General features: G+C 40.7%; 1 protein-coding gene across 4 annotated transcripts in view; it reads right to left on the bottom strand.

Annotated features, from left to right (window-relative positions):
- Positions 1 to 2,121: 2,121 nt before the first annotated feature.
- Positions 2,122 to 13,534, bottom strand: part of DPY19L3 (dpy-19 like C-mannosyltransferase 3) — a 72,622-nt gene continuing 61,209 nt past the window's right edge. For all 4 annotated transcript variants that reach the window (XM_060185660.1, XM_060185659.1, XM_007539461.3 and 1 more), the window contains 3 exons: positions 11,797 to 11,929; positions 8,315 to 8,473; positions 2,122 to 5,853 (listed from right to left, as the gene is read on the bottom strand). In XM_060185660.1, the coding sequence (XP_060041643.1) occupies positions 5,692 to 5,853; positions 8,315 to 8,473; positions 11,797 to 11,929 (454 nt within the window). In that variant the 3' untranslated portion in view covers positions 2,122 to 5,691. The remainder of the gene's footprint in view (positions 5,854 to 8,314; positions 8,474 to 11,796; positions 11,930 to 13,534) is intronic.

Here is a 13,534-nt window from a genome sequence, read left to right as displayed (position 1 = left end):
TGGCATGTTTCCCTTTGGACTGTGTCCAGAGATGTCAGGTGTGGAATGGCAAACCTTCAGCTTCATTACTCTCGTGAGACCTTTTCCTAGCTCATAGGACTCCTGAATTCCACTTTGGTTGGTGCACTTTATTTATTCCTTTTTGCTGCCTTGTTGTTTTATTGTTGTAGTTATTGTTGCTGTTGTCTTTGTTGGATAGGACAGAGAGAAATGGGGCGAGGAGGGGGAAGACAGAGACGGGGAGAGAAGGACACCTGCAGACCTGCTTCACCACCTGTGAAGCGACTCCCCTGCAGGTGGGAGCTGGGGGCTTGAACCAGGATCCTTACACCGGTCCTTGCGCTTTGCGCCACGTGCGCTTAACCTGCTGCGCTACCACCCGACTCCCTTGGGTGGTGCACTTTTTAAATTTTTAAAATTTTTTTAAAAATATTTATTTTATTTATGTATTCCCTTTTGTTGCCCTTGTTGTTTTATTGTTGTAATTATTATTGTTGTTGTCGTTGTTGGATAGGACAGAGAGAAATGGAGAGAGGAGGGGAAGACAGAGAGGAGGAGAGAAAGATAGACACCTGCAGACCTGCTTCACCTCCTGTGAAGTGACTCCCCTGCAGGTGGGGATCCGGGGTTCGAACCGGGATCCTTATGCCGGTCCTTGTGCTTTGTGCCACCTGCGCTTAACCCGCTGCGCTATAGCCCGACTCCCAGGTGGTGCACTTCTTAACAAAACCTCAAGTCCTAAATATCCCATGAGATAGGGCATATGTACACATGTATAAATTGGGGGAAAATATATACTTTAAAGCAAAAGTGCACAATAGTTTTCAGAGTCAATAAATGCAGCAAGCAAGTAGAAAGACCTAAAAAGACACCATAAAGTACCTATTGAAAGTTTCTACTTAGACCTCACCTACCTCCTATTGCACGTCCCTCAATCACTCCAAAGCTAACCTTGTCAGACAAAGGACTACAAAAGGTGAATAAGGGCAAGAGACTGGCATACTTTAATGATGACTCTTTAGTCACTACCAGGTCCTGGGATTCCACACAGACATGATGGACCTCTAACAGATCACTCTTTCCACTGTTTCTGGTCATCTCCATCAGGAACATCATGATGAGCCCCTTTGTGGGCCCCTAGAGGACCTTGCCCTCAATGTGGATCAACAATGGTAGGGACTATTCCATTCTCTGAAGGGAGGTTGGACAACGTAACCCTACTACTTGAGGAAGATGGGTCCCGAAATTAGTGCAGTCTGGAATGTTCCTAGCCATGACCACACAATGTGAGCTGTGACATACAGGGATGCAGAGGTTACACAGGCTCCTGTGCTGAATATGGGCCCAGACCAAATCGATGGGGTTTACAGTTAACAATATATACTATCCCCATATTTGGAAGCTACTCTCTTCCCTGATCCAGCTTTCTAGTCCTTTTTCCAACTGTGACACCATCTCGTAAGACAATAACCTGGGTCCACCTGCATATCAGATATCAGGCTCAGGCAAAAACTAATAAAAGTCATGGGCCCCTTGGAATATGCCTAAAATAGACCTACTAGCTTTTCCCAAAATGGACACCCCCAAATCTTCATCTGCTATATTCTTGCCTTTAGGTTCATGATTAGTCAACAGTTTGTTCTGCTTTATATCCTAACTCTTTTTCAGCCACCAGGTTCCAGATGCTACCATGATGCCAGCCTGACTTCCCTGGGTAGATGACCTCACCAATATGTCCCGGAGCCCCTGTCTCCCCAGAGTCCTGCTCCACTAAGGAAAGAGACAGGTTGGGAGTATGGATCGACCTGTCAACTCCCATGTTCAGCGGGGAAGCAATTACAGAAACCAAACCTTCCACCTTCTGCATCCCACAATGACCTTGGGTCCATACTTCCAGAGGGATAAAGAATAGGAAAGCTATCAAGGGCTGGGATGGGATACGGAGTTCTGATTGTGAGAATTGTATGGAATTGTACCCCTCTTATCCTATGGTCTTGTCAATATTTCCATTTTATAAATAAAAATTTAAAGAACTCCCCACACCCATCATTATCATTCATTACTATAAATCTGATACCCTTTAATAAGCCAGTTCCTTTAAAGAAATGGAAGACACTCATCTTGTGTAATTTAAAAGAGCTTTATTTAGTATACAATCTCTATACAATCCAGACAACAAATTATAAAAGCTCTTTGTAAGATCTACCCATAGGATGTTAAATACAGAAAATCAATGTCCATAAGAAAGAATGTCACTCTATCCTGAAAAAAAATTTCCCCACACAGACAAGCACTCTCTCCTAGGCCAAAAAGTGTGTCAGGTATAAGGAATTTGGCAGTATATTAATCAAGATACATGATCTGAGAACTGATTAATATCTTCCTATTAATCCCAAGGTTTAAGCGAACATTTTCAAATGGAGTATTTTTCCATGTTCACTCAGTGGGTTTTGGCCAAAGATGAATTAAAATTGTTATGTCTTAGCCACAGTTCACATGGAGTCTGAATAAGCATTTAAAATTAATTTGATGTGGAGATGCAGCCCAGATGAAATACCTACATGTCTTTGCCATCTGGACTGCATCCACCTAGCACCCACTCACAGGCACACACTGAGATCTCTAAAGGTCAAGAAAGTCATTTTTAAACAGACAAAAATGGCCTAGATAATAACCACCAATGATGGCCCTGGCTAATACACTGGGGATGAATTCCTGTCTTTCAAAAGTATGCAATAAACGTGACTTATTATTATAATTATTTTTAACTAGAGTAGAATCTCTGTTAGCCGCCATGATCAGTATCAGTAGCTGGTCATTCAATGAAGCAAGTAGGTTGAAGTAATGTCTCATCACTTCAAATACACAACTGTACACAAACTTAACGATCTTTCGATGTACATCCAAGGCCTTTCCTTTGCGTAAGGGCCCAATGACTATTCATTCTGTACCTATACATATCAGACTAGTAGCACACCTTTTGATCCACTCTCATCAGTCAAGTTAAAAAAAAAATTGAACGGATGTGAAAATATATGAAGCGATATATGCTTACAAGTTTTCTTGAATTTTGCTTTCTCAGTATTTCATCATATTCCCAATTACACCTGATTTAAAAAAGCATTCTTTTTTTTGGTTAGCAACTCAACCTTCCTTTACCATATCAAACCACCCAAGTTAATTTTTCATAGAAACAACCCTTCTTTATATATATATATATCTCCATATTCCCAAGTTTATGGTGACCTGCTCACAGGAGCTGTTTGGTCTGAGCAGAGCACTCAAAGAAGGGAGAAGAAGTGACAAAATCTTCCAGACCCCCAGCTGAGGCAGTCAATCTGTAACAGGGATCTGATGAGTCCTGTCAGTAGAGGCTTAGTTAAGAGCACTTATTGTACTTCGAGGTTCTTCTGAGTGCTAACTCTGAAGCAAAATCAAGTTACCTATCCATCAAGACAGCCACCAGTCCCCGCAACTAACCCACTATCAACACAGCCACTGAGTCCTGTGTGGCAGAGAACTTACTCAGCTAGAGGTCCCTGGCTTTGGCTTGGCAGAGCGTAAGGAATCAGCTGCTTTGCCACTCTTTCCTTCCGTACTGCAGGAAGGAGATCATAAAAGAGAATACTGAAAAGCACTAAGGATATTTTAACTTGAGTCATCGAGAGGTTTGGTCATCAGGAAATAAAAATATATACTATACATGATCACAGTGTCCTGGAAAGAGTGTACATATGGATTTTGTCTTGAGATCTTTTTTGAATTTTTTTTTTGGCACTTTTTTTTTTAACTAAAGACTACACACTAAATGTTTTGGCAACAACTGGCATTCAAACTATGAAGAAGAAGAAGAAAAGATTATTGTATGTCACCAGTGCAGTGACAGTAAGCATAAAACTTTAAGTACATGTTTTTTATCTACCAAGATATCCAAATGCCCAAATGCATCAAGACTAGTACATATAGGAATGTTTAAATTGAAATATATTTGAGAAGGTGACAGAAGATTTTTAAAAACAATGATCTGGTCTGACATGTTGTACCTTACATGTGCTTGGCTTCCATTGAAGTAAGGCACTCACTGAAGGATGTACTGACCCATGCTGTCAGCTGCAACAAGCGTGCATCATTGCATTGCTGGCTTTATCAAAGTTTTAGCGCTAATTAAAATGCTTTATTATTGTATTATCCTAAACAGCACTGGTCTCCAACCTTACTAAGGAAACAGAAAGCTATAATTCAGAAGTTTCAGCTGCATCATTTAATAATTGAGCTACTGTTAATTTTTTATTTAAATACATTTTGATAAAAACCAAGTATACTTGAATCCAATATGACAGTATAATTTTTTTAATGCTGCTTAAAAAACAGTAACTGAATATAAAGTCATTTGAACATGTGACATTCATTCATTCAGATGTCTGTGGTAATTTATACTTCAGTACAATGACAAAGAGAAACATTTAAATAATTTTCAACTGGTACGATCAATGGGGAATGTTAATTTCATTAGTCACCTTGATTTAATTAAATGTACAATATGCTTTTATCAATAACATTTGTATATGTCCTCTTCATTAGAGATTACAAAAAAAAACTATCAAAAAAGATTTTGAGCAGGTACACATAATCCTCTTCTTGTTTACAAATAAGCAAGACTTAGAGGCACTTGGTTTTACTTTATAAAGGAAAAAAATTATCCTCCTAGGTACCTCAGAGTAAGATTGGAGACCATGAATCAAACTTGGTATGAAATGCTCTCTGCTAAAAATACTGTATTAAGTGAAGTAGTTAAGATACAACATTTTAAAAATATTCAGACTTTGCAAGGTTCTAGGCTGTAAAAAATACAAAGGCTAAAAACAAAAAGGTTTACAAAATTTTGTAAACCCAGTAGGTTTAAATAAATACAAATTATTTTACTAGCAGGATAGGTTAAGTAGTATTAGTAGGTTTTAAAATAATAACAATAAACAGTAACAAATTCCACTTGGCTACCGTATTTCTGTCCCTTTGAGACTTACGATGTGGAATTTGTAACACTTGTCTGTGACCAGCATTAAAACATGTAGGAATAATGAAATGTATTACTGAAATTCTACAACTTACATTTCAGACAAAACACAACAAAAAGCTCAAGATACATATAAAGACTTAACATGATTTTGAAATATTAAAAGCATGAAAATTGGAAAACATTATAAATTTTGGAGGGGTGAAAGAGAATAGAGCTTTTTAAAAAGTCACTAGTTGGTGTTCACTAGTACAGTAATACTAACTAATCTAATTATGTATGCCCATAATTCATTTCAATCCAATTCAACCGTGCCTGTTTTTAAGTCAATTGAAAATTAATATTATTTCAAGCACTGAACAGGCTCTGGACTTCTCATGATATGTGGCTCTCAGGCTACCTGTGAATACCAATGACTCTTCATAAGAACAATATACTACTTCATTCTTGGAAAGCTGAGAACGGCTAGACTAAGGACATTGATGAGACAAGACAAAGAAGACTTAAGCATGTATAAGATACTTTCCAAGATGGTGAAGCGTGTGTAAACATTTGTAGAAATCCTTCATATCACAGCTTTAAGGTACCAGGCTACCCAATTACATAGGAAACATTATGGAGTTTCATTATGACGGAGCTCTCTATATCAAAAATAGACACTGAAGGGAGATGGTTTGTTACTTGTTTCTAGATAGCTTGTAAACATGGAATGTCTTGTTCTCAAATACTCTAGTAAAGTACGCTGTGTAGGGAGGCAGGTTTCTCTTGATTTCCTCACAGAACCGAGGATGGCCCGCAAATTTCAAATCAGGATCATTCTCTCCTGGGCCGTCCATCACCTAAAGTCAAAAGCAAACCAAATACATTTTCAGGAAAACAAAACAAAACAAAACAAAAAAACCCCTGAAAAACCAGAAACAGGTATTGGCCAGATGGTTTCAATCATATGAACTTGAAAGGGAAAAAAAAAAAAAAAAAGGGAAGACAGTCAGTGGAATACCTGGTTAAACTTACACAAGCCCCTGGTCCCCTCTTACAGGGGGGAAGCTTCACAAGTGGTGAAGAAGGGTTGCAGGTGTCTCTCCCTATTTTCTCCTCCCTTCTCAGTTTCTCTGCGTCTTTATCCAATAAACATACACACACACACACACACACACACACCTATTAAAAAGACTTAAAAACAAGACCAAAAACCAAATTGTGCCTAGGACTTTGTGAGAAATGGTGGTTGTCATTGCAGGGAGAAAGCCCAAAACTTTGGTGGTGGGTGTAGTGTATCGTTAAACCAGCTATACCCCTGTGACCTTATATTCCTTTAAACTACTATTTTTTATTTTTTTAAAGGAATAGGCATTGAGCTTTTTATTTATTCATTTATTTTCCCTTTTTGTTGCCCTTATTTTTTTTATTGTTGTTATAGTTGTTATTGTTATTGATATCATTGTTGTTAGATAGGACAGAGAGAAATGGAGAGAGGAAGGGAAGACAGGGGGGGAGAGAAAGATAGACACCTGCAGACCTGCTTCACCACCTGTGAAGCAACTCCCCTGCAGATGGGGAGCCACGGGCTCGAACCGGGATGTCTACACCCGTCCTTGTGCTTTGTGCCACATGTGCTTAACCTGCTGTGCTACCGCCTGACTCCCACACGTTGAGCTTTTTTAAGCATGACAAGCTACTGAACTTAAATTATTTAAATGTTAATGCCAATTTAGAGACCATCTGGTCCATTCCTTTCCTCATCGAAGGGTAAACCAAGCATAGAGCAGGAGAGCTCAGTGTAACATAATAACCATCCTCAACCTCAAAGTTAAGAGTCAGAATTTGGATCTCCCTGTTCTCAGAAACGTACTTACTACACTGTCTCACAGAAATAAAACAGCAGAGAATTACTATCAGCAGAGAAAGTTATTAAGTAAGCCCAGTTAATAGGCAAATAGAGTTATCTATTTAAAGCATTCAACATGATGACTTGATATACTTGTACATTGTAAAATGCCTACCATACCCAAGCAATTTAATATATCCATGTTGGCCAAAGGGATAAACTTAAGAGTTTTAAGATGAGCAAGTTCTGGGATCTAATTAACAGTATAGTGACTAGTTAATTAGGCTAAGCTTGTCATTTTTCCCTAATTACTTTATAAATATATTTTTGTACACTAATGATTATAGCACATGCCACATCTAAATATTCTGTCTGCTCTGAGACTTGGAATAACTCCAAGAACATTTTCCTTGAGAGAATGGAGAAATCGCTTGCTCTCTGTTCTGAGTGTAAGATAGACCACAGTCACCTTAATGAAAGTGGTGGCAGCCAACAAAAAGTGACATCCGGCGAGAGCAGAGCAGTGAGAGACCACCAGAGTGGGAGGAGAGGTGTCCACTGCCACAAGTCATTCATGAATGAGTCAAAACGATAACTTAGACCAGTGATTTTAAAAAGTGGAAGTTTTATCAGTAATTGAAATCCTTAAAAATAAATTTTAGGGGAGTCGTGTGGTAGTGCAGTGGGTTAAGCACAGGTGGCACAAAGCGCAAGGACTGGCATAAGGATCCCGGTTTGAGTCCCAGGCTCCCCACCTGCAGGGGAGTCGCTTCACAGGCGGTGAAGCAGGTCTGCAGGTGTCTATCTTTTTCTCCTCCTGTCTTCCCCTCCTTTCTCGATTTCTCTGTCCTATCCAACGACGACATCAATAACAACATCAATAAAATAACAAGGACAACAAAAGGGAATAAATAAATAAATATAAAAAAAATAAAAAATAAATTTTAGTAGACCCTCATGATACAAACCAGCTAACGACAGGGTTGCTCTGCATGATGTGAAGTTGGGGACCTGAAAACTTTCCTGCCTTTTGCCCTTGCCTAACTCCTGTGGCAGTCAGCAAAGTGGCAAGGGTGGGTGCTTTGCAGAATCCAAGAGAAAAATGAGTACTTGAGTGATAAGACACACCTATGAAGTCTAGAAATATACTTGGCTGCAAGTGGTGGATTCATCGTGCAGGCACCGAGCTCTAGTGGTAACCCTCATGGCAAAAAAAAAAAAAAGGTGGTGGAGAGACAGCATAATGGATATGCAAAAAGACTTTCATGCTTGAGGCTCCAAAGTCACAGGTTCAATCCCCAGCACCACCATAAGTCAGAGTTAAGCAGTGTTCTTGAAAAAGAAAAAAGAATATATATGTGTGTGTACATATATATATGATTATATCATATATATATGATATATATATATATGATTCAAATGGACTCCCATCTTCTCCAAGTGACACCTGCCCTTGACAGGGATGTGCTTACGTGTCCATTGGCAACATCCAGCAGGTCCCGCAGCCGACAGCCCCGGCGGTGCCTCCGCTCATAGCAGATGCTATCTTCCAGGATGACATAGTCAGCACCAAAGGACCTTAGGAGGGTATGTACTTCCTCAGGAGACCTCTTGGCATATATCTGATAAACCTTCAAAATGAGATTAAAAATAGAATAAGGCAAAATATCATTCCACTAATAAGATGACAGTTTGGCTAAGGGTGAAATGTACTATCTTGGGAAAATGTGGAAAGAGATCCTTGTGGCACAAAAATCCTGTAAACCAACATATCCTCAATAAAGTTATACTGGAATTAGAAGGGGGAAATCACTCCACTGGCAGGATGAATCTAAGGCCTATCTTTCTGGCGTGTGTGTGTGTGTGTGTGTGTGTGTGTGTGTGAGAGAGAGAGAGAGAGAGAGAGAGAGAGAGAGAGAGAGACGGGTATATGTGTATGTCTTTTTCCAAAAGGAGACTGTCATTACTTAGCATAGGGAAGAGGGAGAAATAGCTAAGTCCCTCTAGACACACTGGACTTTTGACAGCGATTAGGTTCAGAATCAGAATGGATTATTTCAAAAGTGTGCGTTATTTCATCAGTAGATGCCAATTTGAAGAATGTTCACAAAGGTAAAAAACATAGCAGAGTAAATGAGATATAACCTTCACCTTAGCAAAGGGAGTTCTCCATAACAGCTCATTAGGGGTCCATGGTCCATGTCAGAAACCTGTGTGAGGGTACTTGTTAGAAATTTGCCCCAGTTTCTGATAATGACAGTTAGGGGAAAGGTATCAAAGAAGATCCCTCATGCTATGTTGTTTTCGACGGGATATGTTGTTTTCGCTGGGCTGGCTTCACGGGCGGGTAACAGACAACCAGGGACTCATGGTTGAGCTGTAGGCAGTATCTCTTTATTCATTCAGGACGCAGCCCAACCTAAGCCGAGCTAAGCTAAGCTCAAGGTAAGGTAAAACTCACAATGCTGTCTTTATATATACTTGCCAAGTAGGGTGGAAACAGGATGTGACGTAGAGAGGGTGGAGAGAAAAGTGACTGGTGAAAATCAGAGTGTGACAAGGAGGGGGTGGAGCAGGCGAGAATCCTATCACTAAACCACCAATGCCCTGGAGGGAGGGTGGTACTTGTTAACAGTGGTTATGTAAATAGAATGAAGTGGTTATGTAAATAGAATAGTGTTAAGCAGGGGGGATTTAAACCAAATGAAACAGAAGGGGTCTCATGCATACCAACAATGCTACACTGGACATCAGACTGAAGGCATTTCACAGATTAGAAAGTCATGGCTGGCAGGGGGAGATAGCATAATGGTTGTGAGATTCTTATGGTAGAGGTTCCAAAGTCCCAGGTTTAATTCCCTGCATCACCATAAGCCAGGGCTGAGCAGTGCTCTGATTAAAAAAAAAAAAAAAAAAAGTCATAACTGACAAAGGAGTAGATGTGAGTTTTAGAATTTAAGTTATTAGGGCATAAAACTTAGCCATGAACATGAAGCCAACCGGACTTCCCTGGGCAGACGACCTCACCAATATGTCCTGGAGCTCTGCTTCCCCAAAACCCCACCCTACTAGGGAATGAGAGAGACAGGCTGGGAGTATGGATTGACCTGTCAACGACCATGTTCAGCGGGGAAGCAATTACAGAAGCCAGACCTTCCACCTTCTGCACCCCATAATGACCCTGAGTCCATATTCCCAGAGGTTAAAGAATAGGAAAGCTATCGGAGAGGGGATGGGATACGAAATTCTGGTGGTGGGAATTGTGTGGACTTGTAACCCTCTATGGTTTTTGTCAGTGTTTCTTTTTTATAAATAAAAACTAAAAACAAACAAACAAACAAAAAACTCAGCCACGAGACCAAGATCATTCTCTGAGAAGGGTGGAAGACAGAAGGACTTTCCATGTATTGGGCATGTCCTCTCTGTATCTTTCTCAAGTCTGGGCAGTACAAGTCACTTCCTGGCTTAATTTTGGATCAGATAAATCAGATATGTGCTTGGAGGTGGACTAGCATGTTTTCTTTCTTTTCTCTCTCTCCCCTTCTCCCTCTAGCAAAGTTGGTGCTATCTATTAAAGATGGGCCAATTAAAAAGTTCTCATTTTATCAGAAATCTAAGTTCAGACTATTTTTATTAACACACACACACACACACACACACACACCTTTTAAAAGATTGTCGAACCCAAATCTTGTCAGCACAAGACTTTTCAACAAGATTAAGGAATTCAGGGCTGGACAGTGGTTGAGCATGCACAAGGACCTAGGTTCAAGCCCCTAGCCCCCACCTGTAGGGGGGAAGCTTCATGAGTAGTGGAGGAGAGCTACAGGTATCTCTATTTCCTCCTTCCCTCTCAATTTGTCTCTATCAAAAAAAAAAAAACCTAATAAAAAGGAAATGAAAGAAAACAGTTTGAAACTACTCTTAGAACTAGAGTAATAGGTACCCTTCCGCAATACTGACAGAACTGCAAACTGGTATAATCTGCACAGTTATTTAGTAACGAAAAATGACTATAGCCTTTGGTATAGAAATTTCACCTTTCTCTTCACCACTCCAGGCCAAATTTTGCAGTGAAGAGAAAGGGAAAGAAACCACAAGGTGAAGTTTCTTCCCATGCCGTGAGGACTGACCTCAAACCCGAGACATGTGCAAGGTAGACGAGCATATTGTACCAGTGAGCTATTGTGCTGGCCCCATCTAAGGACAGCTAACCCCGTGTAGAGTGATGTATTTTCAAGTTTATAATTTGGAGTGTTACTTATATGATTTTAAGAGATAGGAAGTAGGGGCCAGGTGGTGGCACACCAGGTTGAGTGCATGTTACAATGCACAAGGAAACCAGGTTCGAGGTCCTATTCCCCCACTTGTCAGGGAAAAGATTTGCAAGTGGCGAAGCAGGGCTGCAGGTATCTTTCTGCCTCTCTTCCCCCCCCCTGGATTTCTTACTGTCTTTATCCATATTTGGAATATAACTAAAATAGGATTACTAACTATCTACGAAACTATTGCATCCTTTCGGTTCATGGTAAGTCAACAATTTGTTTGACTTTATATATTAACTCTTTTTTCAGCCACCAGGTTCCAGACGCTACCATGATGCCAACTGGACTCCCCTGGACAGACAACCTCATCATGTGTCATGGACCTAAAGGCTGGAATAGCGCAGATGAAGTGTTGGGGGGTCCTCTACTTTGCAGATAGCTAGTAGGCATATTTTAGTTATATTTCAAAGGGCCTGTAGCTATACTAGTTTTTTTTTTTTTTTTTTTGCCTGAGCCTGAAATCTGATATGCAGGTGGATCCAAGTTATTGTCTGGGGACACAGCAGGTCTTTAATGTATATGGGCATGCCAAAAAGACTAGAGAAAGGAGACGTGAGGCCCTGAATTCTAACTTAACCCAGCTTTACCAAACACAAGAAACCCACTGATGCTCCACAGTGGGCCCTTACCGCTTTAGTTCGTGCTCTCAGACTATCGTCTTCATAGTGTGGGTGGTTGGTTAATGTCCTTCCTGTACACAGTTTGACTCCAGCCAGCAACTGCATACTTCCGGCGAACACAGCCTTTCTTGGAGTGTTAGAGCTGAAAGATTTCAGAGTCCGAATTAGTGCCACTGCTAAGATTTCCTCAAAATCTCTCCAAACATGCTAATAACAGGAAGTGCTAAGAATGAGCAGCCCAGAAGGTGGCACAGTAGATAAAGTGTTTGGAATTTCAAGTAAGAGGTCCTGAGTTTGATTCTCAGTATTGCACGTTGGCAACATGATGCTCTGGTTCTCTCTCCCCTCCTCTCATTTACAGCTAAATCTTAACAAAGAGAAAAAAAAAAAGATAAATCATAAAATAAAATATAAAAATAAAAAAGTGCTAAGAGTTGAGAAAAACAAAGCAAACTGCTTGAGATGTTGACTTGTATTTAATTACGTTAACATTTTCATAGCTGTTTTTGACAGTGGCTGGGGAAACTCGCAATTTACTGTTTTGATGGATTAACTCTTAAAATAACTTATTTTAGGATTTGGGATATCTATCTCTGGAGTCTTCTATGCTAAAACCCACAATCCTCTCCTGCTCTTCTTATTACAGACAAATTCTAACAACAACAAAAAGAATGTGAAAGAATTGCCAATTCTTTCTTGTATTAAACTTGACTAGTGGGTTGCCAAGAGTAAAATGACAAGTTGGAAAGTCAAAAGTTGGAGCTGGTCATGAGTCAATGCCAAGGGTTTTCATTTCAAAACAGATCACAGATCTTACTATAAATTTCTTTTCAGAAAGATAGAACTGGCAAAGAAAAAAAAAGGTAAATAAAAGAACATGGGAAAACATCTTGTCGGCCTCTCCAGGACTTTGCCCTCTTTTTCTTCTAGCGTTTGCCCTTCTTCCGTAGCCAGTCAACAGCATCAGGTTGAGCCTGATGTAAAGTTTTGAGACCTCCTTTGAATCTGGAGAGGTGGCAGTCGTTGACTATGTGGGTCATAGTCTGTCTGTAGCCACAGGGGCAGTTCGGGTCATCTCTGGCTCCCCAGCGATGGAACATAGTGGCGCACCGGCCATGGCCTGTTCGATAGCGATTGAGGAGGGCCCAATCATAACGTGCTAGGTCAAAGCTGGGTTGACGCTTGCAGGGGTCTGTGATGAGGTGTTTGTTCTTTACCTCAGTCTCCAAGAGACTGGAACAGAGAAGTTCAGTGTAGGCGTAGGGGACCAGATTGGGTAACGAGACGTCAAGCGTTGGACAGGGTGGGCGAAGATATCCGCGTATATTGGCAGGTCCTGTCGAGCGTAGACGTGGGAAATGAACTTAGATGATGCCGCATCCCGACGAATATCTGGCGGGGCGATGTTGCTAAGGACTGGCAGCCATGGAACCGGGGTGGAACGGATGGTTCCAGAAATTATCCTCATGGAGGAATATAATTTGGAATCGACCAAGTGGACATGGGGGCTACGGAACCATACTGGAGCATAGTATTCTGCAGTGAAATAGCATAATGCCAGAGATGATGATCGTAGTGTGGAAGCGCTCGCGCCCCATGAGGAGCTGGCCAGTCTTGCAATGATGTTATTCCTCGCGCCCACCTTTGCTGCAGTTTTTATGAGATGTTTGTGAAATGACAGAGTGCGATCGAGAGTAACGCCAAGATAGACTGGCTGGGCTTCATGAGGACTTTGCCCTCAATATGG

Source organism: Erinaceus europaeus, chromosome 2 (assembly GCF_950295315.1).
Source record: "Erinaceus europaeus chromosome 2, mEriEur2.1, whole genome shotgun sequence".
NCBI classification, from domain to species: Eukaryota; Metazoa; Chordata; class Mammalia; order Eulipotyphla; family Erinaceidae; genus Erinaceus; species Erinaceus europaeus.
Note: the sequence above shows the minus strand (reverse complement) of the source record. Positions and strands in the feature narration are given on the sequence as shown.